Genomic DNA, 27,174 nt, shown 5'->3' on the forward strand with positions numbered 1-27,174 from the left:
TTGTTTCATCCTATTTTTACCTAATTTTTTAAGAATCTGGTGAACTGTCGCTTTAAGAAAAAGTTCAAAATTGATACTACCGGGCCACGGCAATAGCACCAAGAAGTCTATCTAAAAGCTGGCGTCCCAGGGCTGGTGGATTATTTATAATTTGTGTTAAAACGTACTGAATCATTGTTTTCGAGGGTACGTGATCTTTCTGATCCTTAAATATCCATTCATTACAAGTATTTATTTAAATTGTTGCCACCGCAGGAAGCCTAAAGCTTCCGAGGATAGCATTCATAGCTTCACGCATAAGGAAGTTGGGCAAACATCTCATAATTTTGCGCGCGTTTTTCAGTATTTTAGTTCCGGTTAAATGGTGTACCGGTAACATTCTTAGCTTGACTGTATTTCTATTGTTTTATCATCATTAAAAACACTTTTCCGGATTTGTTTTGATCTGATTACCCATTTTCAAAGCTCTATATGTCTTTTTTTATTACCTCAGGGAGTCGAATTAAGGGAAATTCCTTTTTTGTTGGGAAATTCCCTATTTAAACCACAAGTAGTTATTAACGTTATTAAACGCTCTGAGCAACGCAAATTAGAAATTTTTATCCTTTCAAAAACTTGTCGTTTGACTATTACAGTAAAATGGCAGTTTAGTACAGTAGCGTTTAGTATGATATTATAAACAAACCATAATATACCATTATTTTGGTAATAAAAGAGATGACAAAAAGAAAACAGATAAATAACTTTACCTTATCTCTATAAGAAGATTTCTATGAGATGGACACAAATTGCTAATATTTGTAGACTAAATTTTGCTTCAGATGAGATGCCATTCTAACAGAAGTAACGGCTATCAGTAACATTTCTTTCCAAATTCAACAATTTATTTGATCGTTCTTCTGCGGTGGCACTTTAATGAAAATTATGGCTAGTAATAGATCTTAATAGAGATATTGATTTTTCTAAAAAAACGATGCATTGTAGGATTGTTTCGGGAGTATTACAATAGAAATCTCTTAGTAATTCCTCAAGGAAATTCTATTGCAATACTTCCAAAACAATCCCACAATGCATTGCTTTTTAAGAAAAATCAAAAACTCCGATATAGTCCGGCGGCGATCCAGGATCACCCTTACAATTAGTAAATATGGGTTTTTATTTTATTTTCCCATCATATGGTCCCTTGGGACCCCAAAACCAGTTTTTGCCAAGCTGGCAAAGCCGGGGAAAATCTTTTATGGGGGCTTGAAGGGGGTAGGGTCATTTTAGCCTAGGGGTCCTTAGAAAGTCGATTTTTGAAGTTCTTATTTAGCTAAAACTGATTGTGCCATCAGATAGAGCTTGAAGATTAGATCTCCAAATTGGGGTCATTTGTCTCATTTGGCGGACTTAGTCCCCCGGAATTGGCCGATACGTCTTCAAAAATGCAATATTTTGTGCTGACGTCAGCATTTTTGAGAGAATTTCCCGCGAAAGATACCACTTTTAACAGATGCGTCTCGAAGTGTACTATCGATTAGAGGGGCCATTTATAGGGTTTCCTAGGCTCTCAAAAATGCTGACGTCAGCATAAAATGTTGCATTTTTGAAGACGTATCGGCCAATTCCGGGGGACTAAGTCCGCCAAATGAGACAAATGACCCCATTTTGGAGATCTACTCTTCAAGCTCTATCTGATGGTACAATCAGTTTTAGCTAAATGAGAACTTCAAAAATCGACTTTCTAAGGACCCCTAGGCTAAAATGACCCTACCCCTTCAAGCCCCCATAAAAAATTTTCCCCACCTTTGCCAGCTTGGCAAAAACCGGTTTTGGGGTCCCAAGGGACCATATAATGAGAAAATAAAATAAAAACCCATATTTGCTCCGGCCTAGGAGCCTTAAATTCTCTCTCGTCCGACGACGACGACGGTCAAGACATTTTTTGTTTGTTTATCTAATCCGATGATCTATTCCGATTTAATAAAAATGGATTATCTGGATTTCGATAATATTGTGATTTGATTCGCGGAAAGTATTTAGAAAAAGATGGCTGCCGAAAGTGGGCTAGCTGACTGTGTAGCGAATGGGCAAATCTCAGTGAAAAATTGATCATTTTCATCATTATTCATGATGTTTTGGACATGATTTATGAGAAGTTTGATGCATACTGGTTCCCTTACAATGTGGAAAGACTTTGGAGAAATTTTGGCCATGAATTGTCAGCTGATCTAACTTCTCTTCTAGACGCACAAAACCATAAAACTCTGTAGTAACTTGGAAATGAAACTTTCAAACACACAGCCATTGGAATTTAAAAGAGAATACTAAAATTACAACATTACAGTGCAAATTTGAAAACGATCTGAGTAACTTTTATGGTGTTATGTGTATGGCTGAAAATGATCCTGTTTTGTATTCATCATTGTTGACTGGCGACCGTTCCTTTTGATTTTTCAAACCCGACACAGATTTTTTACAAACATATCACTATGAGAATTCAATAAATGATACTAAAACACAATTCCTGTGTAAATTTGAACAAGATTGGAGAAATCTTCATAGTGTTATGGCTGAAAATGATCGTTTTTGGACTTTGTCGTTTTCATCGCGACTGGTGACCGTTCCTTTTGATTTTTCAAACCCAACACAGATTTTTTTACAAATATATCACTATGAGAATTCAGTAAAGGATACTAAAACACAATTCCTGTGGAAATTTGAACAAGATTGGAGAAATTTTCACAGTGTTATGGCTGAAAATGATCGTTTTGGACTTTGTCGTAATTTCATCGCGGCTGGCAACCGTTCCTTTTGATTTTTCAAACCCGACACAGATTTTTTACAAACATATCACTATAAGAATTCAGTAAAGGATACTAAAACACAATTCCTGTGTAAATTTGAACAAGATTGGAGAAACTTTCACAGTGTTATGGCTGAAAATGATTGTTTTGGACTTTGTCGTAATTTCATCGCGGCTGGCGACCGTTCCTTTTGATTTTTCAAACCCGACACAGATTGTTTACAAACATATCACTATAAGAATTCAGTAAAGGATATTAAAACACAATTCCTGTGTAAATTTTAACAAGATCAGAGAAATTTTCACAGTGTTATAACTGAAAATGATATTTTTTGGACTTTGTCGTAATTTCATAATTGTCGTTGGTTCTTTAGGCAAGAAAGTGCGTGTGTAATCACTTAGAAAAGCTAAAATTTCAGCTGGTTCATTTATATTCGTTAAGATTATTTCTCATAGTCGCTCTGCAATAGAATTATTACTTTGCTTTCTGATCTGTTCTGATTAGTAGTTTGTGGGCAACGTTCTAACACAACTAACTCAACAAACTCATCTTTCACATCTTTTAATCTCTTAAGCCGGAGCTTCCAGCGCAGCTGGTTTATTACTACTTGTAAGGGTTGATGCAAAAAAGCCCTTTTCGCCGCCGGACTAATAAGATCTATTAAAAAACGGTCTAAGGAAATGGTTGATTTTGTCCTTATAATGTAATACGCACCAGTCATGTCGTTCTAAATCCCTCCTAGGAAAAGCAGAACTCTACTTTCTTTCTCTTTTTCTTTACGCAACAATGCAATGACTTCAAAAATAGGCCTACTGGATTTTGGCGTCAGATCACGTTTGCTAGGCCTTGGATTTAGAACGCCATAGCACCAGTCCAAATTTTCGTGCGTGACCATATAAAGGAAAAAAAAGATTTTTGAAATCTGTTAAGTGTCTGACGCTTTGTGGTCCTTGAGCATATTGTTTCTTTAAATTGTTCGTCCCAAACAAAGAAATCGGTCGATCTCAAGTTTATTCTTTCATCAACAATCTCAAGCACTTCGTTTCTTTTTCAAATTCATTTGCATCTTGATTTCAGGTGGAAGGTCATCTATGGGATAAAGAAGTTGGTAAACATAAGCCTATTTCATAAGATTCGCGTATTTGTTACATGCTATTTTCTATCAATTTAAAGGGGGAAAATGCGCAAGTCTATGCAGATTTCCCTTTGAGAAAGACGTTGAAAACAATTGAATTTTGTTATCATTCAATTCGCTTGGGAATTCAAGAACTCTTTGTTATTGCCTTTGTTATCTCAATTCGCAAAAGAGTGTTCAACAATAAAAACTTGATTACTGAAATGACGTAGAAAAATATCACGTTTAAAAACACGAATTCTATGAAATAGGCTATACACCTTTTCGACCGTAGCCGCCAATTGCCGCGCAGGCATTTTTTACCACCCTAAACTCGGTCCAATCCTTTTTTTACACTTTTTCCTATTGTCTTCAGGCGCGAAAAAAAGACTAGGACGGTTTTAGGGTGGTAAAAATTGCCCGCGCGGCAATTAGCGGCTACGGTCGAAAAGGTGTATTAACAGAAAACCAGCAGTAGAAAGATTGTCTTATTAAGGTTAGTATATACTCATTCTCAATAAGGCTGGTTTCGAATTTACCAGATTGGGAAGATTCAAAGAGGTAAATACAGTTGGCTCTCTCTTATATTCGATTTTCAAGGTTTCTTCGAATCAAAGATAAGGATTCTGATTAAGGAGACGACTTTTCAGGCCAGAGGAGCAATGTTTAAGTTTGAATAACAGAAGTTCGAATTAGAAAAAGTTGACTGTAACTACCATGGCGTTTTGAAAGTACAATCATGGTCAAAATCTATTGAGAACATAGCTTATTTCCTCGTTTTTCGAAATTTGGAGTTCGGGCGAGAATGTCGCTTTTGAGCTAATTGATAAATTTATTCGGGTATTTTAATTCGGGAGGGGTTTATAGACTTCAAGGCTACATTCTGAGCCCTATCGAACTATTCTTGAACTTTTAGATCCTAAAACTCAGAGTTAAAACTCTACCCTTCTTCCAACCTAATTTAGAGCGCTTCTGATTCGTTTGTGGTTATAAGATTTCGTAGGAATTTTCCTTTTTTCTCAAATACTACGACCATGATTGTAGCTTTGTTGTCCGAATTACGCAATTTTTTCGAAAAACGGGTCGCGTATCTGGATGGGAAATTATTGGCTCCATTTCCCATCCGGGTGTTTCAGATCTAGCCCCTTCGGGGCTTTGAAATCAATTGTGCTGACGACTTGGCCAACTCTACCATTGCTCCTTAATGTACAGTAACAAAATAAATTACTTACCATTACATTCGATCTTCATATTTGACCAGATCATACGTGCTTGACTGAATGCGTATGGTCCGAACTTTCCACCTTTCAATGTTTCATTTTGTAAGAAACCCGTGTCCACCATCAACTCTAAATCTTTGTACACTTTCAACCTAAATAGATTTTGGTGCATAGTTAGATGTAAAAAAAATGAGATCTTGAACAGGTGTGAAGCAATGCACCTAATCGCGTTTAAGTACATTTATCTGCCGGGCACACTAACTGGCACTACAAAGTGATTTGATGGAACAGAGGGGAAAAGGAGTGAGAGGCACACTTATACGCAATAGAAAAATCCCCCTCTCTCTTCAAAAAGAAGTGAAAAGTGTTTACACGAGGTGTACCGGGTGTGCCAAAAAAAATAGGCCTAAAATTGAAACTTTGACGTAACTTTTTTTCAGTTAGAATAGAAACTTGAAATTTTACATGCGTCTTTAGCAACCTATTTCGAAGCTTTCCTGAAAGTTTCATTCTTATAGCTTTAGTAGTTTCAAAGATATGGATTTGAGCTTCATCGCACACCAGCAACATTGTCCAAGACTTTTTGCAGGAAACCATACCGAGACGATACTTTAAGAAAGATCAGTGGCCTCCGAAGAGTCCCGACAGTAATCCTTTATATTACTACTTTTGGAACGAAGTTAAACGCAAGGTGTACTGAGGAAGATTGAAGAAGCCTTTTGAAACAGAGGAGGAAATCATTTCTAAGATCAAGTCTGTTTGGAAGGAATGCGCGAGAAACCTACCTGAAATCAGAAAATCTATGAAGCAATTTGTTGGTCGTGTTCGCACTGTTGGTGAATGTAATGGTTCCTCAATTAAGATGCATTATTCGTGAACTCAAATCGCGGATTTACTCATTACATTTTTTGTCTTTAGTTTTATCATCAAAAGTACTGCTTTGTAAAACGTGAATTTATCTTCAGAAAAGAAACTGACGTCAAATCTATAAACAAGCACATTTTCACATCCTTTAGGAAAATCTCCATATCTTTAAAACCACTAAAGCTATAAAAATGAAACTTTCAGGAAAGCTTTGAAATAGGTTGTTTAAGACGCATGTAAAATTTCAAGTTTCTATTCTAACTGAAAAAAGTTACGTCAAAGTTTGAATTTTAGGCCTATTATTTGATGATCGCGTCGGAATATCAAGATTTTTACGTATGTTTCAGTGCGTCTAATTGCGCCTTGTAAAATTAAGGCGTTTTTGCGTTTATGCGCGCATAAGTGCGCCAAAGTGTGTTTAACTGCGCTTAGTGGATGTGCTCACTAGAAAGTAAAAGAGTGTTAAGTGCACTTACACGCGATTTTCAACAGGGTTATGAGTTTGGTCCCCAGTCAATTTAAAGAGACGGATCAAGAGTAAGTGAAGAAATCCAGCGATAGGAGTGGGCCTGGTCGGCGCCCTCGGGGCACCCTCGATTGAGGTCGCAAACTTATTTACTTACTTTTCATATTTAGCCATTTCACCAAAAAAACATTTTCTTAGAGAAAGATATGCCAGAATAGTAGCTTTTGCAATGATTATACTAACCTTATTAAGCCATACATTGGTCGATGTAAAAGCTGCCAAAAATAAGACGTTTTATCTTGCCAACCACGGTTTTTCTCATCTCGCCATAGTAGTGTGGACTGTATGTAAAAATAAAAGGAAAATTACAGTATAATGTATAATAGCTTCACTGAGCAAAAATTCATTTGGGAAAATAAGGTATACAATTTTATGAGAACATGAGGCTGAAAATTGGCCAAAACCTGAGAACAAATTAAGAACAATCTGAGCCCCAGATTTCAGAAATGGCCATATAAACTTGAAATTTTTAAATTAATAAGAACAGCCCAGTCTGTGTCAAGAATTACATGTTCTTATATGCGTTTATCTACATGTTTCTTTTTAATAGAACATTGAAATTTTTGAAACGTTGAGGTGTTCATTTTTTTTTTTTGGGGGGGGGGGTTAAGCCTAAATGTTCTTAAAATGTTCTTATTTTCACATTCTGAGACTATATTACGGTACTTTTCTTAGAAGCAGAATGTTCTTAGAATAGAATGTTCTTAGAATATTCTTAATTGTTTTCGCCTCGAAGCCTTTCGTTCAAATATAATTTGCTCTTAAATAAAAAGATTACATAATGTCAACATGATTAAACCTGACTGACCTGCGAAGTGAAATTGCCTGTGTGCCAGATTGCAGCTCTTAAATCGAAACTTGGTCCTGTTGTTGAGTGGATATGCTGTAAATAAAAATATCAATCATTTTAAACATTGAATTAGGGCAAAATTATTTTAAAGGGAACCAGAGACCACCTTGATTTCAAAAGGATATTGTGCATAAAGTGGAGATTGTCATTGAATGATTTTAATTCAGAGGATGCACAATAAAAAATGCTGAAAAATGAGAGCTCATACAAGTCTGTAGCACAAGCGAAACTAAAGTTATGGCATTTTAAAGCTCAAGAACTGCCGATTTTTTCCATGAAACGGAGTGTCACCCAAAAAGTTTGCATTCTTAAGGTGGTTAATAAATTGACACTGACTGATGATTATGCTATCAAAGTCATGATTTTTAGCCTAGTTATATGGTTGATTACATTTAGCTTAGATTTGTAAGGGACGAGCGGTGCGATAAATCCGTAATAACCCCGCTTTTTTGTAATCGCCCTGATGTAAACAAGAATTTCTATTGGTTGAAAAGTATCTTCAGAGCATTTTGATTGGTTAACAAAATATCGCACAAAATTTTTAAGCAAATCTAGATAAGAGTGTCAATCAAATGTTTTTTATAGTTTCGAATGTTTTTATAAGTTTCGAAAAAAAAAACAAAAAAAAACGATTGATTGTTCTTCAATTATTTCTTTGACCATATAATTAACGCGGAATAACATGGTATTCTCGGGTGATTTTGGATTAATAACCCCTCGTTTCATTACGTTTGGGCTATTTTGAAATGTTTTCAACGAACCTCCAAACCATCTTATTACTACAATCAAGGTCATAATATTTGAGAAAAAAGGGAAATCCACCGGGAAGTTTTTGAACCACAATCGATTTGTAAGTGCTCTTAAGTAGGTTGGAAGGGTAGAGTTTTAACTCTGAGTTTTAACATGAGACTTAAAACTTAGGACCTTAGGATCTGAGGATCCAAAAGTTCAAAAATAGTACTCAGAATATAGCCTGGAAGTCTGCTAACCCCTCCCAAATTGAAATATTCGATTAAATTAAAAAGATAGCCAAAAATCGACTTTCTCGCCAGAACTTTAAATCTTGAAAAACGTTAAAATAACCAAAATTCTCAATATATTATGACCTCAATTGTAGTACATAGCAACGATAACACTTTGAGAAAATCAAAAGTATTTTTGGTAACACTCAACCAATTTTTTAAATTTATCATGAATGCGGTACAAATGATATGAAACGGAATTGGCTGTAAAAATCTTATTCAACTTTAGAACCCTATATAGGGTTAATAGAAAGGTTTTCAAGATGGATCAAATGCTTGGATTTTGATACAAAGTTACTGTATCAGCTTAAAAAATGTTTGAAGTGATATGGTTAAGTGAAAATTTCATAATTTTTATTTCAGTAAAGTAAGATAATTTTCCGTCATTCCGTAACCAAAAATGATTTCTCAATTAAAAACCAGTCTTCCCCCAATGGCAATTAATTTATGCCTGGTTTGAAAGTACTCAGTAAGAGGTAGAAACTTGCCAAATATTTTACTCTAAAAATGTTTTCTTAAAACTTTACAGCATTTTTAATTTTTCCGTCATTCCGTAACCAAGATTTTTGGAAAATAAAATACTTAACCGTTAAATCCAGGGAAGGCCAAACATGCTGTGTAAATGAGTTTTCTTGATCAATTGTTGGCCTATGTTGGATTTTGAATAACTAAAACTGCAGCATTCATTGTATCTTTTGTAATATGGCTTTGGCTGTTTTTTAGGCTAAAAAGCTTTAATTTCAAGGCTTTTTAGCCTGAAAAATGGCAAAATCCAGTTTCCGAAGTGCTGTAGCTCTAAAACAACTGCAAATGAGTTTAAGATACAATGAGCAATGATACACATAAATTTGAAAACGTTTACTTTAAATTTCAGCTCCCAGATGCACTTTTTGGTTCCCTTTAAAATAATTTTGCCCATTAGCTAATAGTTACCATGAAGGGAATATATAAAGCACCGTGAAAAAGTTAAGCAGTTCCACTCTTTCAAAATGTCAAACATAGCTGGAAATAGAAGCGCCACTTGATATACAGTATATACAAACGCCATACTGTAGATGTAAAAAAAATCATTTTCGAGAAATTTGTACTTGAAGAGAAGTACGACATATTCATTGTGTCAAAATTTTATATTAAAGTCTGTCCAGATATAATTGGCAGTGGAAACAAGAATGCCTGTAACTTTTGATAGTCAAATATAATTATGGAATTTTTTTTTGCTTGTTTTAGAGAATCAAAAGCGCTATATTTGATTGTATTTTTGGTTGAAAAATTCGCGATTTTTAGCGGTTAAATTTGCGATTTCAAAAATTGAGCTTTTTTTCTACTTATGCTATAACTTTCATTTTTACACCAGTGGTAGTTCAACCTTAGATTAAGAAGTTTGTTAAATTTCAAGGCAAACAGAAAAGTCCTTCGGAAGATATGGGACCCGAAATACCCCTTGGTAGCACTTTTCTGTGAAATATCAAATCTCCAACTTATCACTAAAAACGGGGGTTATGTTATCTTTTTTGAACAGTGCAATTAAAAGTTGGAAAATGTTTCGGTGCATTGGTATTATTGGTATCATTGATTATTTCGAAACGAAGTGAAATCACAGTATAATTGTTTTTATTGAAAAGATAAGCATAAACTTATATTTGCCTTTGTTATTTTTAAGTCATTAAAGAACTTTGCTAATTCCCAAAACACTAAACACAGTTTGGCTATGAGGTCATTAAAAAGATCGTAAAATGTGTTATGATCGAAAAACTGTTATATCAATCATATCACTACCCCCGTTTTTTAGTAATAAGTTGGAAATTTGATATTTCACAGAAAAGTGCTACCAAGGGGTATTTCGGGTCCCATATCTTCCGAAGCACTTTTCTGTTTGTCTTGAAATTTGACAAACTTCTTAATCTAAGGTTTAACTACCACTGGTGTAAAAATGAAAGCTCGATTTTTGCAATCACAAATTTAACCGCTAAAAATCACGAATTTTTCAACCAAAAATACATTCAAATATAGCACTTTTGATCCTCTAAAACAAGCAAAAACAATTTCCATAATTATATTTGACAATCAAAAGTTACAGGCATTCTTGTTTCCACTGCCAATTACAGTGTCGTAGGAAGCATTTTCATATTGGGGGGGCTGAAGTTTAGTGACACCGCGAGGGCCAACCATGGTTTGGCCCGAGGGGAGAAATTTTGAAAATTTGAGCTCTAGATTGCTTGAAAATGCACTCAATTGCGACAAATATGACAAATTAAAAAAGAAAAACTTTGCATTTTGCTAAATAACCATTTTTGAAAAGATTATTGGGGGGCATAGCCCCCCTTGCCCCCCCCAGTTGCTACGGCACTGCAATTATATCTGGACAGACTTTAATGACACAAACACTTTTTCGGATATTCAAATTTTAATCTTAATGACGCAATTTTTATTACGTCATAATACAGGTTTTGAAACTATAACTTTTTGTAGTCCCAAAATTAATTTTTCTAACAGTTATGGCGTTTATCTACATCATGTTTGACATTTCGAAAGAGAATTTAATTGCTTCACTTTTACTTCGGACATGTTACAACGTGAGTGAATACGTTTCAAGACTCCTTGGTATAAAAAAATTACCTTTAGCTCAATGCCAGCTCTTGCCCTAGACAAGAAACCAGGTTTACTTCTCCAATAAGCTTGTTGTTTTTGTTTCCACGAAAACAAGTAGAAATTTCGATTGTTTTGGTAGGAGAAAGCCAAACCGACAAAGTCATCATCACTCAAAGTATCGATGAATAATGTCCCGGAAAAATCGAACCCGTTGTATGAGTTTTGGCCTGTAAACATGAAAGTAAATTAAATTAAGGATACTTAAGGGAAAATTATTCTAAGATAAAATTATTCTAAGAATATGTTATACTTTTTTTCTCAAATAATCTAAACAAATTACTAGTGGGGTGGGCTACAATCATGGACGAAAATTGTGAGACAACCCTCCTCCCCCCCCTTCCCCCCAGTGGCAATGTTGAAGGGCATTGGAAAAGTCGGTGGGAAGGTCGTTCCCCGGGGGGGTACTAGGTTTGCGAGGTGACGGGTATGTCCGAGCCGAAAATCGAAAATCAACCCTTTGAGAGACAAAATTTTGGTGATTTTGGGACCCTTTGAGAGACTTTTTCCTAAATTTTGGTCCATTTTTTCCAAATTTTGGTTTGATTTTCACCAAATTTTGGTCAAAATTCTTGGAAATCGTGACCCTTTGAGAGAGAAATTTTTGATTTTTGTGATTTTGGGACCCTTTCAGAGACTAACTTTTGAATTTGTACCCCTTTGAGAGACTTTTGAGGAATGAGAAAAGGTACCCTTATGGCTCGCACATACCCGGCACCCATTTTGCCTAAGTACCCCCCCCCGGGGGTCGTTCGCACTAAACATTGCCACTGGGGGGAGGGGGGGCCATTCCATGGTTTTTCCAGAGCATTATCCAGTGTTTTTCTCAAACATTAAAGTCCATGATTGTAGCACCTATAAAAGGGACAATCCTTCAAATTGTGCTGACGTCAACAGAAACATCATTTTCAAGAGTGTCTCTCTCAATTTTTATTTTCTTTACTTCATGAGGAACCTCTGTACAAAATTTCAGAGCTCTATCACAATTTGAAGTATACATGTGATGATCCGCCCCACAAAAGAGGAAATTTTACAAAAGATTTTGTAACCCTTACAGGTCGAAAAGAATTGTCTTTGATTGTTTACCTGGGGGTACTAGTCTGAGCCGAAAATGAAAGGAGATTTCCGATTTCTAAAAAAATTAGCGAGATTCCCGTGGTGTCGAGGTATCCTTACTAAATATCAATTTTGCCATTACAACTCCCTACCCTTGGACTTTATTTACTTACTCAATAGGATTGCCGGTGCAGCATTTATTTCTTGAATAACTTCTCTTCCCTTAAAAAAACGAATAAATTAACGATATCATTCTTTTGCCCTATCATATCCATGTATCTTACGTTATAGTCAGTAGATGAAATTGATGATGATAGGGGAAAGGGTAGATTCGTAGTTTTTAAATTAGAACTTTTCTTAAAAAATGAAAATTAAAAGTCTAACCTTGAAAAGAATCTACTCTTTCCCCTATCATCATCAGAAATACTGTGTTATCAGTAGCGTGGTGGGTCGAATATTATGATTTTGGCGCGCCCTATGAAATATAAATATCTTTGTAAAGATTACGCAGACAAAGCGAGCACGAAAACTTTGTGGTATTTTCTCTTTTTTTGGCCGAAAACTGCCGTATCTAAGGTGTAAAAGAGCAAAGGGGCCCTTTGTATTTTAGCGCCCCCAAAAAAATCGGCCGCTGGGGGAGGGCACTGCCCCCTGCCACCATGCTACTGTGCATTACTCGCTTGATGGAGTTAAAGAATGACAGAATTCAATAAAATAGCCAGGGTTCATTGACTCGTGCTGACACGACTTAATTTATATCGATAGCGGAGCAGAATTCAAGCAAAAAGTAATGAAATGAACAAATTTTAGTACTCTACTTTTTTTAAGAAAAACGTCCCAAACCTGTTAATAATTTTCGAAAAATTTCAGAAGCCTCTTTTTTTTTATCTCACCCATCATCGGGCAATGTGGAGGATAGAAGGTCTTATTACAAATAGTGGAGAAAACATCCCTCACATTGCACCATGTATGATGGGAGTAGAACCTCTCGAAACGTAGTCAAACGTAAATCTCGTAACCCAAGCCACGATAAAGTTCCAATTATGAGAAATTATCACCAATATCACCTTGTCATTAGTCGTCCAAACAGGTGGAGGATGTGATTCTTTATCCATATTGCCAAGAATGATGGAAGGACTGTGACTTGAGAAGATTTCATGCTGTATTTGTCCGTTCATTTTACATACATCGTCATGTGTGGTACCATCTTTGTCAAAATCTCTTTCGCATACGTCCCCTATACCGTTCTCTATTGTTTAAATATGAAATAATATTCTTAATGGCTAACCAATATTCTAAGGAGCTATAGGAGTCCCGGGGGTACTTGGTCAAAAAGGGGTACAGGGATGTGCCGGTCGGGGTACCTTTTTCATCTCCGTGAGTCCCAGGTAGGGTATCAAAAAACACAGTTCCTCGAACCTTTTTGGGGGAGTTTGGGAAAGAGGTAGAAAATATTTAGAAAATTTTGGAATTTCAGTCCAATTCAGGGTCACTTTTGTCGGAAATTTTGGTAAAATATAAAAAAAAATGAGTCCAACAGAGCGTCCATTTTTCGAAACTCAGTGGCAAACCCCGTCGGTTGGCAAGGGTAGTACCTAGTACCTCCCCCCCGGGATAGGAAGATTAGAGAGGAAATTTTGAACAGTTTTACAGCTGAGAGGGGGTGTTTAAATAATTTCTATTTGGATTAAAATGGTGATGCTGATGGTAGCCTTAAATTATAATTTTTATGATGAGCTGACTCACTGTCGATATCCTTTTGATCTTGATTAGAAATCAAACGACAATTATCATCTTCGTCTTTCACGCCATCATTATCATCGTCATCATCACAAACATCACCTGGAATTAAGAAGAGTATAGCGACCGTAGTGCAGTGGTAGAGCATCCGGCTACGGTGCCCCCCCGGCCTCTCTACTTGATGCTTAGTAATTAAGAGAAGGATCAAGGGTAAGTGAAGCAATCTAGGGCCCCTACATTCGGGTAAATAGCTATCGAAAGAGGAGTCTTCGGGTCGCCCTCGACTGCGGTCGCAGACTTCACAAATAAAAATATTAAAAAAGGGATAGGAACGATTCTTATTTTGTTTCTATGCAAAGAAAAGTCAAGCTACAACTCTAAAAGAGATTTATGTTGCGTTTCTGCTGGAAACAGGCGGCAAGTTTACGAACTTTTAATCTTCCGCGTGAGACGAGGGAAAAATGATTGGAAAAGTGACAAAATCAAGTTTCCCGGGAGAATGATGATATTCAAAATGTGATATATCTTAACAAGGAATGAACCAAATTAATAAATGGCCCCTCATTCTTTTGCTGTTATTACCCTCTTAAAGATGAACCTAGAATCAGATGATAAAAATCATGTTCAGACGTTACAGTTTCGTATCTCTTCGGTGTGGTATTTATTACGGATAGGAAGTGTTCATTTTCATTTCGTAACGTTTCGGAGCAAGAAAACGAAGAAGTTCCGTTCCGATGAAAATAGTGGAGCGAAATCGTTTCAATTTGTTTTGCTTTGTAACGTCTTCTTTTTTGACGAAACGGAACATAACTTGTGAACGTGCGAACGTGGTCAAAAATCTATTTTAAGAATCCTCCGCGATCCCTATGGTGCAATAACTATAAACCAACATTGCACTCAATCAACCACGCCTTACTTACCTTTGCCATCACCATCAGAATCGAGATGTTGCGTATCAGAATGTTGTGGACAATTATCATATTCGTCTGGTATACCATCACGATCTCTGAAAATATTCAAAAATTGTCAAAAACTAGAATTAAAGGTTTTATTTTTATATAAGTGTTCCCGTTTCATATCAGACACATATTTCATATCAGAACGGTGTCTGTTTTGTTATACCATGCTGATATCAGCTAAAAATGTTTTTCTTTTCCTCTTTCTGATCAATCTTGCTCCACATCTGTCTCAATTCAAAATCAAAAAGTTTATGAATTAAAATTAATGAGTAAACAAACAAAAACAAAGCCTTTAACAGTAGCTCAACAACTCGAACCTCTATCGAATGTCTCCTCGAACTCGCTCATATCTTTTTTCATCGAATTTTTCATAACATAAATTTTAGTTACCCTGGTTTTTCCTGTTCGAGAAACGGAAACTCCACCGTCAAAATTCTAAAGCTCTTGTTGTAGCAAATAAGGAGATCTTTTTTCACAAGATCGTCCCTATGCTTGTTTTTTAGATACCCTGTCCAAAATAATGTTTCTCAACCACACCACTAACGATATACAGGTGTATTTATTTATAATACTTAAAGTTTTATGTCACGCGTATGGACGAAAATAATAAGCTAAAGATCACGCTTCATGTTCCGGGGAGGGGGGGGGAGAAACGACTGCCAGGTATTGTGTCAGCCATAAGGGTCCCTTTTTTACACACTCGAAAGTTTCTCAAAGGGGTATAGAAACCAAATCAAGTCTATGTAAGGTGTCAAGAATTACGAAAATCAAAAATCGTTTCCCTCGTCAAAAGGTCATAATTTCTTGAAAATTGTACCAGAATTTGAAAATATTGCCTGAAATTTTGGGGAAATAGTCTCTCGTCTCTCTAAGGGCGGCAAAGACGTCAAAACATTGACAACATTTTCGATATGCAGTCTCTCTAAGGGTCAATTTTCAAACTTGTTGGCTCGGGCATACCCCTACTTTCATGTTTCAGGAAGACGCCTGAGAAATGAACAGTCCTTACCTATCGTTGCCAGAATTACAAACATCACCATAAGCGTTACCATCTGTATTCTCCTGGGACAAAAATGAATAAAAAATATCATTGTGCATGTCTTAACTAGAGCTTGTGTAGCAAATGGTTTCAAGATTTTATCGAATTAAATATCAAAACACCCAACCCCTCAGCCAAGTAGCATTATTCTATTTTCTAACTCGTTATTTAGTACACAATGAAAATAATTATTGAATTCGCAGGTCGCTATTGAAAAGTGACAAAAAAATCAGTTGTCCAACGTCCTTTACACCCCCTCTTACAGACCCGGTTTTTTCAGCCAGTGGGGGTAAAAAAACAGATCAAAACTCGATGGGGTTTGATACTCCCATGTTTTCATAGCTGGGGATTTGAATTGCATTATTTTCGAGTCAGAAAATTCAGTGGGGAAGGAAAAAGTAGCCTAATATTTTGTAGTGAGGATTTGCATATTTGATTATTTTCAGTGGGAACAAAAATTAGAGTATAATTTTCCACTGGGGACGATATTTTGACCAATTTTTCCAGTGGAAAGGGATCCCAGTGGGTCTGTGAGAAGGAGGTGTTCCTTCTTAAAGGGAAATCTGTGTATATTTTTGCATTTTTTCCCAGTTAATTTCGTCAAACGTTTTCTCAACGTTTATCGATGGACATTTTTCTGACGTCTTGTGGAAGGTTTAAGCGTGCTTTCAGTTAATAGACTTCACAGTTACAGTACTTAAACGAGTGACTTATTACCCTGTTTCAAAAGTTAAGCTAGTTCTTTGGATTTGAAAGTCAATGAAACCCGAAACGCACTAATACCAATTGAAAAACGCTCTCAAAGCTCTCAAAAAACGATATAGAGGACCTACTAATAGGGAGAAGTTTTGTATACCTGTTTGGGATTTGCCACATCTGGACAATTATCGCAAACATCACCATATCCATCACTGTCCGAATCCTTTTGATCAATATTCACAATTTTCGGACAATTGTCAACCAAATTCATTACACCTATGTCAAAAATTGTATAAATTACTAAAGTTTTCTCAAATTCTTCAAAAATATTTAATTAAAAAAACTAAATTTGATAAAAAAGGGGAAAAATTAGTAGAAAAGGAACAAAAGTGTGAAATAAAACTGATTTTTTCGTTCAATACATCGAATTCGTTAAATCTGTTTTTTAACCATGAAGTTTCTGCCTCCAAAATACATACAGTTGACGCCCTCTAATTCGACGTTCTACTCGGGTTCTACTATTCGATAGGCTAGGCTCCCTTATTCGATGAAATTTAAAGTCCCCGTCAACAAGAAACTCTCATAAATGACGCCCCCTTATTCAAAAAGCTCGCTTATTCGATGAAAATCCAATTCATCTTGAAGGTCGAATTAGAGAGCCTCAACTGTATACTAACCATCACCATCCATATCTTCATCGCAAGCATCACCGATCCCATCTCCATCGACATCCTGTTGATCGTTATTCTTTGTAAACAAACAATTATCACAGGCGTCCCCTATTTTGTCATTATCACTATTCGATTGATCATGATTCGAATGACGTGGACAATTGTCCTAGAAACATGAAAATTATAATTTGTATGGAACATAAGCCTGAAGCGCAGCTCTCCACCCTGATAATTATGAATTTGAAAAAATAGTATTGTTAATAATACATAGGATGTTTTGGAACGCGATGGAGTTTTTACAAGCTCTTCTTTGATTTGGTTGGTCGCTAACGAGGCCCCCCAGCGGACCCTCAATTCACGCAATTTTTTTTCGAAATTCACGCATTCACGCAAATTTTCCTCCAGTTTCACGCAATAAACCGATTTTTCAGAAAATCGGAAAATTTTTGGCAAAAATCGAGGAAACATTGGAAAATTGGGAAAACTGCACATAATCGGTGGAAAAAAGGAAAAATTCACGTATTCACGCACAAAATAGCCCACATTCATGCATTCCCGCAATCAAAAAGGGGATTTTCACGTTCACGCAAGTTTTTTCAATTCAAGCATTCTCGCATTTTTTTTCAATTTTCACACATTCACGCAATCGAAAATGCCCATTCACGCATTCACGCATTCACGCAAACCGCTGCGGGGACCCCGTTAACCAGTAATAAAACAATTTCTAAAGAACGCATCATTTTTATTACTTCAAATGATGACCCAATTATTAAAATATCTTATGAAAACTCCATTTCACCTGGATGTTTTAGACAAGAGATGTAGACGTTAAAAATTGACGGTGGCATCTTTTTAGTTTGACGGTTAAGAAGAAAACAAGAGGTGAGAAATGATTTTTTCCTTGAATTGTTGTTATGGAAAAAGATATGGTTTCGTTGCTTCTTGGATATTTTGACCTCTTTTTTCGATTATACCCGTAGTCAGAAGCTCTCTAGCTAACCATAGACTAAACTTACCACTTGATTATAAATACCATCGCCATCTAGATCAGTGTCACACGCATCACCTTTACCGTCGTCATCCAGGTCTGATTGCCCACTGTTCGGTGTGTTCATGCAATTATCCTTCAATAGATAAGAAACATCGCTGATATTCACACAGTTCTTACCCACTCTAATTTTGTCGACCAACACACAGAATCTTAATCGAAAAAGAATCACAGATTTTCAATATCGGAAGATTTTGCCTGGCAAGACAACAAGATTGACGCGTGTTGAAGCCTGCATAATCGTAAAAAAGATATACTTTTACAGTGATTTTAAACCTTTTGACAAAATTCCAAATTGCACTGCAATTCTGTTTTTCCATCATTATTGAAGCAAAGTTTCATGCCACTCAATGGATAATCGGACAGTCTCTTCCATAGAAAAAACTCGATGCATAAACTCACTAAAACATCTTTTACCAATATTGTTGATTCAACAGATTTATAAAGCACGAAGGGCTATGTCGTGCTTTTGCTGAAAAGTGTGCCGTGGTTAGGTAGGAAATTCTACCTTGGTCTCGTGACATTACAGTAAAATTTCAACGCTTAACCAATCAGTCTTTGCCTTGAAAAACTTTTACACTAGATCTTTTTAATACTAAAATGGGCTCTTCCAGAAAAAATCCGTTCATGGGGGGTGGAGGATATATTTATTTTTTTTCATGAATTACCCCTGGACATTTTGATTTTTAACCCCCTGGACACGGGTTATACCCCTGGACAAACATCAAATCAACCCCTGGACATTGGAATTTACCCCCTGGACATTGCAATTTTTTGGTATTTTTTCAATACCCCTGTGACAATTCATCCTCCACCCCCCATGAACGGATTTTTTCTGGAAGAGCCCAATGTTACCTTTTGACAATGCTTTGAATCACATTGGAGTTGTTGGTCAGGGATCCCATCTCCGTCAGTATCTTTACCGCAATGATATCCATCTCCAGCCATTGATGGTCGACACTGAAATTGCCAAGAAAGAAGTCTCATTGCCTTTACCTTTGCAGCGCGCAACATCCAGTTTGTAACTTGAGAGTTAGACAATGGTTTTGGTACCATTAAAAAGGTATTTTTATAATCTTTTTATAATCAAGTGGTCAGGAGTTATCCTCTTAAGTCTGAGACTCGGTATATTGGCGAATTAAAAACTTGTATAGACATTTGCCCGGTTTGAAGGTTTAAGTGGATTTAATTTTAGCGTGGATTTAATTTGGCGATTAGCCAAAAAGAGATTTGGACGGTTTTATGGTGGTAAAACGGACAAAAAATACCCGCTCGGAAATTAGCAGCTATGATCGAAAAGGTGTATTGAACATTTTCAATCAAATAATATTACACCTTGCAGAGAGCTCCTCCAGAAATGGGATGACAAGTGGCGTATTTTGAGCATGGGTTACTTGGTGATCCTGGCCGTCCTCTGCAAATCTCCAAATGTACACAATTGCTATCAATACCTTTCCGATATCCAGATCTACATGGCCCACACTCATATGATCCCTGATGGTTCAAAAATAAATAAGATTTTACTAATTGGTATGGTTATGAGACAACCAGTTCTGCACCAGCCGTTGTGTAGATACTTTTTTAAGTGGTGTTATTCTAAATACTTTGTTAAGTGTTGAAAATAAAGAGAATTGTCGGATGTCCCTTCTTAAAGAACATAATGATTCGATGACAAAAATATTAAGAACAAGTTAAGAACATTTTAAGGCTTTGTGGACTCTAAAACAACTATTTAGAAAAATTGCCAAAAATGCTCACATAATGGTGAAAGTAAGAACATGTTGAGAACAAATTTATGAACAAAAGTTAAGAGGCTTTTGGATGTTCTTATATAGAAAAACATGTAACAACACTTAAAAAGTATTCACACGGCGGCTGGTACAGAGCCGTCTATCACATCGCTTGAGCTTTTTAAAATATAATCTTACGCATCATCCTGTCACGAAGAAAAATCTGAGGCAATGACCGAAGGCTTGATTAGAGTAAGCAGTACTATAGACCATTGAGGTTAAAGCCCCGAAGAGGCCAAAAACGATGCAAATCTTAAAGCTTCACTGACCAGGACTACTTTACCTTTTTGTTGATGCAGATAGCGTTGTCATCACACTTGTGTGTTCCAACCAAACATTCATCAATATCTATGCAAACCTTAAATATAATTAGGCGAAATTACATCTAGCTTCCATACACAGTGGGTTTGCTGTTATTCTTCCGTTGACATGTTGTCTCCACAATGATTACAAAAAACATTGTTTCAACGTTTTTCTAATGTTTAAAACCTCCAATTTTTCTTTTTGATGATATTCTACTCTTGAATATCTTTTCAACAAACACCAAACCGCTTTCTAATGCGAATTGGCTTTTTGAATTGCCAAAAGTTGTTAATAACACCTCTGTATCACAGCCTCGGTGGAACTTTTTTCCTCAGTTAGGATAAAACTTCCAATTGAAATCCCAATGGGGATAAAAATTCTTTTGTTTCAAGCGGTTAAAGAATCCAGTGGGGATGGTTTTGGAGTGCAATTTTTATACATTGAGTTTCGAATAGGGATGAAATCAAAGTCAATTTCCTATTTGGGCTGAAATTCCAGGGTATTTTCCCACCGGAGACGTACTTTTTGTCACATTTTCCAGCAGGGCTGGTCTCGCAGTGGCTCTGTGATATAGGGTTAATAGACTGGCTACCTGTTTCTTCAATCTTGCATGTTCTCTCCCAATGCCAACAAGTTGTTCACCTTTATAGCCTGATGGACATTGGTGACATACATAGCCAGGAAGCCTGTTTTCACATTTGGTCAATGGAGAGCAAGGGTTCTCTAAACACTGAAAAGAGAGAAAATGAAATATTGTCACACGCTAAGAAACACCCAATTCTAACCACGATGATCTTTCTCTGGAACTTTAAAAAAATCGGGATTATTTCGGCTATAGTTTCCCCTGAATCTCCAAAATTAGTGTCCATATGGAGATGAACTTTTGCACACAAAGTCATCTCATAACAAGGCAAAAGTAGAAGAAAGAAGTTTTTGATACATTCACCAGGTACCAGGACACTTTCGTTTTCGAGAGACCCCTCTATCCCTTCCTCATCCCGGGTGGAATAAAATCGGAAAAAATAATAATTCAGGATTGGAAAAAGCTAAAATTTTTGAGAGAATGTGCTCTTCTCAGCCATTTTTTCAAAATTTGGCCAAAACCAAAAATTTTGAATCTGATTAATCCGGTTACAGATCGCCGTGAACATACCTGGTAAGACTTTTTTAGCCAGTGGAGAGAAAAAAGACAGACTAAAATTTAATTGGGATTGGTATTCCTATGTTTTTGGGAGCTGGGGATTTGAATTCCATCATACAAATTTTGCAAATTCAGTGGGATTCAGTTAGAGTTAAATTTTCCACAGAGGACGTTATTTTGGGCAATTTTTTCCAGATGGAGGGGTACTCAACGGGTCTCTGTGAGAAAGAATTTTATGAATGGTTAAACATTCTACTTCATGAGAATATTGGAAATAATTTAAATGCAATGTAAACTCACCTCATTAATGTCTGTACAAGTAGAACCATTTCCTTCCATACCAATAGGGCACCTTCCACACGTAAACGAGTCTTCACCTTTTGGTGTACACGCAACGAAGGGATAACACGGTGATGAACTACATGGATTCTTCTTACTTTTCGTGCTAGCGATTCTGGTTGTTGTCTCATTTAGTGTGTCAACCACATCTAGAAAGATTGGATTATGTTTTTTAGAAGAAATCAAAGGTCAAAGGTCAACTCTTCATTCCATTTGCTTTCTTACTTACATGACATCATATAATGTACCATTACATAATACAGCGGAGTCTCTTTAACTTAAGGGCTCTGACCATAGTCGAAAGATTGATTTTAGTATTTGAACATAAAAGTTATGTTTTAGGTTCTTTAACACTTTTAACAAAGAATTGCCTTTATAAATTGCTTTTTAATCAAATCCCTTCAGAGTAATTAAGAATTTAATTGCAGAAATGACGTTATGAACTTTAAAAAGACGTTAATAATATGTTGTATCGCCTTCTTTTATAAAAAGCGCTAAGTTTTAATGGGTAATTAACCTTTTTGTTTCAAAATTTCTTTGCATTGTCCGCAAAGAATTGAACTATTTTAAATTTTGCGGAAAATTTTTCTAAAAAGATGTGTCAAAAATTATGACTGTTTTTTTAAGCAAAATCCAGATGAAAAATTGATGAAAAACCACTATTTTGAAGATTTCGAGACAAAGAAGCATTTACAAAAATTTTCCGCAAAAATTTATATTGTTTGGTGAAAGATACACCATCTACTGCGAAAATTTTTTCAAAATGTTTTTTCTTCGCCGAAACTAAGCTCTTCAAAGTTGAAATATTCTTCCTCGCAAAAGTCTTCATTTTCTTCTTCATCAAATTTTTTCATTGCAATTTTTGAATTTTCAGATTCAGGAATAGTTTGTCTAACAGAAAATGTATAACATGCCATAGTTTGGTTGGTTACATCAGTCAGAAAACACATTTTAAACACGGCGATTATGAAAAATTCACTATGGTCAGAGCCCTTAAACCTCATATAATTCGAACAAGTTTTTTCGCCGCTTCACTTAACAATGGATTCAAAAACCTTACTCCATAACTCGGAATTTTCTAAATTTGAACAAGTTTGCGTTCCACGCGTGTGTTCCAGTTAAAGACTGTATCGTCAAACAAAAAATCTAAACGCTCCCACGCCACGCGAGCACAAATTTATTTGTTGATTTTGCTTTGCCAAAGAGGCACTTCACCTTGCTTTTTTAGGAAAATTTTAACCTCTCGTGAACAAGCTTCTGTTTCAACTAATTCTCTCATTTTGAATTTTCTATTAAAGTCTGCATTGCAGTAGCACAGACAGGAGGGGCGCAAAATTTGTGTCACAGAGCAGAATTTTATGACACTGTAATTATCTATCTATAATATAAAAAGAACCTGCTCTCATACACAAATTTTGTGCCCCCTCCCTTGTCTACGCTACTGCCCTGTTCGAGGCAAAAGTGAACTACGAAAGTACAAAAATAATCAATTTATATATCTGTAATAAGATATTAGAAAAACAATAAACGAGTCAATCCTTTCATATGATCACATCTGATCTTTTGCTTCAAAGTGAACACAGTTGTGAAATACACCTTTTCGACCGTAGCCGCCAATTGCCGCGCGGGCATTTTTGTCCGCTTTACCCCACTAAAGCAGTCCCAGTCCTTTTTTCGCACCTATAGACAATAGAAAAACGAACGTGTCAAAAAAGGGTTGGATCGAGTTTAGGGGGATAATTAAATAATAAAGTGCACGCGCTTGACCCCGCGACTACGGTCAAAAAGGTGAAATTAACCAGCCTTTCTTCAGATCAAAAAATTACCTAAATGTTTATTTCCCAGTATGTTGATCAACTCTTTCAATCCTTTCAGTTCAAGAACCTGCAAAAATGAGATAAAATTTTAGTTGAAAAGCCATTGAATTTGAAACATTTTAATGAAAAACATGGGGCACTTGATGCTCCTGCCGGACAACGACACGAGCTTTTCTGGTACTTACTGGACATCATTGCAACACAACAAAATCGTAGCGTACCGGCAATGTAACTCCCGGCAGAGGAAATCGACTGAAAAACGTACGGTCCAAAATTAGGCCTTTGAAAAGAATCCTTAAAGTACCAAGAAACGAAAAATTTACCCTTAGGTCAAACTTTTGACGAGTTTAAGGTAAAATATGGTCAGATTTATACCAAAATTTGCACCCTTAGAGTGCAATTTTCCTCATCTTTGCTCGTTTCTACCCTTACAGTGCGCACTTTGGGAAGCTTGGGAAACGGACCCTAAAGGTCCGCAAGTAGGTAGGTCACTTACCTTGAGTGCCCCCCCCCCGGTGTTGAACACATGTCCCCTGTAAAAACTGTCCGAAAAAGACTTTGTTCACCTGGTTATCTTGATTGTACCGGACATCCTGTACAATATTTAGAATCTTTTTGATTGCAGAGTTTTCGGTTTCACTACCAAAAGGTTGCTTTGAATCAACAGGAGATTTCTTTTGAGCGAAATTTAACATAGTGATAATATCATTCGGGTCCATCTGAAAATTTGGTGAAGAATTCACATTTCCTGGTAGAAAAAGACGTAAAATATATTTTAGGGTGATTTTAGGGGAGTCTAACAATCTGATTAAAATATTGTAATTTACGAAAATTGAATGTCGTGGTTATATTTTCTCATAATATTTCACGAAATAAATACTTTGGCAATTTGATTCGAACTTCTGTATCCAAGATTCTCAAAAATTTTTGTGAAAGATCTACTATAACCTGAAGTTTCCGAATTCACCAATATTAAAGATATTATAAGTTGGAATTAGTTCTTTCGTAAAAAAGGGCATGATTTTCCGGAAGAATATCTTTTTTCGCGAATTATTGCAATAACATTTTTCTGCAAAAGTATCAGCTAACTTGCACTGTAAGCCGGTGAATATTGACGATTTCTTGGTATCGGTTGCCGGCAATTCGATCGGTCAATGAATTGGTGAATGTCTCGATTGAAAATGAAATGAAAGTCTCGCAGCCATCCCTAAAAGGATAAAGAGAAGAAGATCAAGATTATCAAACCGTCAAACGTAAGTCGAAGAATAACCTTTGTAACAGCCTTGTGTCACAGACCGGATGGGACCCCAGCCCCACTGAAAAATTAGGCCAAAATTTCGTCCCCGGTTGGAAAAATAACCTAATACAACTTCAACCCCCTGGCAAATCGACTTTAATTCATCCCCATCCGAAATTCAAAGTGAAAAAACATAGCAGTTCAAAACCATCCCACCACGTTTTACGATTGAAGATTAATAGAATTTTTATCCCCATTGGTATTTTGATAGAAAATTTTATCCGTGCTGTGGGAAAATGTCTCATCGGGGCTGTGAGACAGGGGTGTTCTATATTTTCACCATATTTGAACGCGAGCCAAAATCACCCTAATCAGCCTAACTTTTCAATAAAAAAACAAAACAAATGAAGATACCTTGTATGTGGAAAAAATTTTGCCAGCTATTTCTCTCTGTGCCAATCTCAATTCCAAGTTGTCATTTGAACGCAAATTTCTCAGCTCGAGGTTTTGAACAGTATGATTGCCCACATGGTGACAATTGACAAATAAGTCGATCTTTAATTCATTTGCTTTCCCCTGATGAAAGTGAAAAACCACTGACCTCCAAGCCTCGTTATCATACCGACCAGAGACTAGAATGAATCAAATGAGATAAGAGCAAGCTTTGGTTTTTCTCCAACTTATCGGTGGCTCGGTGTGGTGTATGTGATTCACACATACGTGTCTTTAGCATTTTGATTTTCTCTAGCTATCTTAACCTGCCATTAATCGTTTCCAGTGGCTAATGTTTTATATTTTTCTACTGTAATAGCTTTCAACTATTTTCGTGAAAAATTTCCAGATCAGTTCACCCTGATCAGTCTCCAAAAATAACTTGAAAGGGAACGACAGAGAATTGAAATCAATAACATTCCTCTGACCCCAGCGTTTGCAGTCTGATATAAAACACTAGAGAGGGCTAATCTGTCTCTGGATGAAGCTAAATATTGTAATATATTGAAAAGTTAACCACTGCTTGGTGCCGGCATTTGTTTGGATTGACCAAATCTGCGCCGAACTGTGGTCTACTACTTTTTATAAACATGGCGCATTATTTTGCTTTATTTTGTCATGACTTGCGAAAGACAAAGAATCTATCCATCCAGAGGTTTCACAAAGGACATAACAGATTTAGGCAAAAGAAATTTATTGTTTCACCTTTATCTTCGAATGTCACATACTCAACTTCACCATTATTTTTCAAGAGTTGAATGCCATATATTCCTTTGTCACCTGTTTTCAACCATACACCGAAGACAGGCGTGGCTAAAATGACAAGTACGTGATTTATTTCTTGGTGAACCGTATTCGTATTAGAGAAATTTCGATTGCGATTACCACTCAGACTCAGAAGATTCAGGATTCCCTAAAGCTAAACCATGCTCGAAGGCACCTAATATACGGGACCCCCAAAATGCCTGTGAGTTTGCACAAAATAATTACCTTATTTTAAGATACTTAGAGGTACAATGGGGGGGGGGCCCGTTCATCAAAATTTGAAGATTTTTCCAAACCCCCTCGTTTATTAAGTATTAAGAGTACCCAAAGGTGTAGAGCAGTGGTAGAGCATCCAGCTATGGCTCGCAAGGTTTCTCAAAATGGTATTTGATGCCTCTATACTTGATGCTCAGCAATTTAGAAAGAAAGAAAGATTAAGAGTAAGGGGAGAATTCCATGGAGAGAGAGGTGGCGCCCTCCCCTACCTTCGGGTAGATAGCTATTGAAAGAGGAGCCTTCCGGTCGCATCCGACTGCGGTTGCAGACTTACTTAAGAGTACCCACCCGTGTCTTTCTGTTCCAACCAGATTATGGATCCTTTATGGAATGGTTCTGGTGACATCTTGAAAGCCATGATAAATGAATTATACGTCCCCATCACTTCAATGAACTCATCTCGTATTGCTGGTAACGCAACAATACCATGATGACTTTTCTTGAAATAGACAGCGTTGTCAATATCAGGAGATTTATGAGCACCATTGATGCCATCCGTCAAAATGAAAGAATTGAAAACATCAAAATCTGAAGATGTAAAAAGGTGTTGAATCCAAAATTAATATTAAAAAAATCAAGATAAAACCTAGGACTAAACTTTTTCCACCATCTTTGGTCGGAATTATTTTTGACATTGGTATCTGCAAAGGAGCCATTGTAGCTTGAAACTTTACCTAACGTCCAATGGTGCTACATCAGGTAACTCCTGGTCATGAGAATCCCTGCATTTCATAATAAATTGTTGGCCCCCACAATTGGGACCAAAAATTAATT

The 27,174-nt window shown here is 36.4% G+C and overlaps 1 protein-coding gene across 1 annotated transcript; it reads right to left on the reverse strand.

Moving 5' to 3' along the window:
• Positions 1-3,652: 3,652 nt before the first annotated feature.
• LOC136811301 (cartilage oligomeric matrix protein-like) lies at positions 3,653-26,758 on the reverse strand. Its single transcript, XM_067067916.1, has 24 exons — positions 26,689-26,758; positions 26,065-26,172; positions 25,282-25,499; positions 24,720-24,837; positions 24,197-24,378; positions 23,640-23,697; positions 21,775-21,962; positions 20,926-21,063; positions 20,314-20,388; positions 19,576-19,734; positions 19,096-19,200; positions 18,209-18,316; positions 17,199-17,358; positions 16,679-16,797; positions 15,793-15,845; positions 14,745-14,830; positions 13,831-13,926; positions 13,152-13,333; positions 12,258-12,306; positions 10,999-11,198; positions 7,319-7,393; positions 6,694-6,791; positions 5,133-5,272; positions 3,653-3,875 (listed from the first exon to the last, which is right to left on the reverse strand). The coding sequence occupies exons 1-24, from the start codon at positions 26,756-26,758 to the stop codon at positions 3,817-3,819; spliced, it is 2,844 nt and encodes a 947-aa protein (XP_066924017.1). The 3' UTR covers positions 3,653-3,816.
• Positions 26,759-27,174: the final 416 nt, after the last annotated feature.

This window comes from Clytia hemisphaerica, unplaced genomic scaffold (assembly GCF_902728285.1).
Source record: "Clytia hemisphaerica strain Z4C2 unplaced genomic scaffold, Clytia hemisphaerica genome assembly, whole genome shotgun sequence".
In the NCBI taxonomy this organism is placed as follows: Eukaryota; Metazoa; Cnidaria; class Hydrozoa; order Leptothecata; family Clytiidae; genus Clytia; species Clytia hemisphaerica.

Excerpts from the sequence above, each read along its gene's own strand:
- LOC136811301 (XM_067067916.1), bottom strand. The coding sequence starts at position 26,758 with ATGGCTTTCAAGATGTCACCAGAACCATTCCATAAAGGATCCATAATC. Across the intron at positions 20,389-20,925 it reads ATGCAAGATTGAAGAAACAG|GTTTGCATAGATATTGATGA; the intron begins GTAGCCAGTCTA and ends ATTATATTTAAG. Across the intron at positions 17,359-18,208 it reads ATGGTATTTATAATCAAGTG|GACAATTGTCCACGTCATTC; the intron begins GTAAGTTTAGTC and ends TCATGTTTCTAG.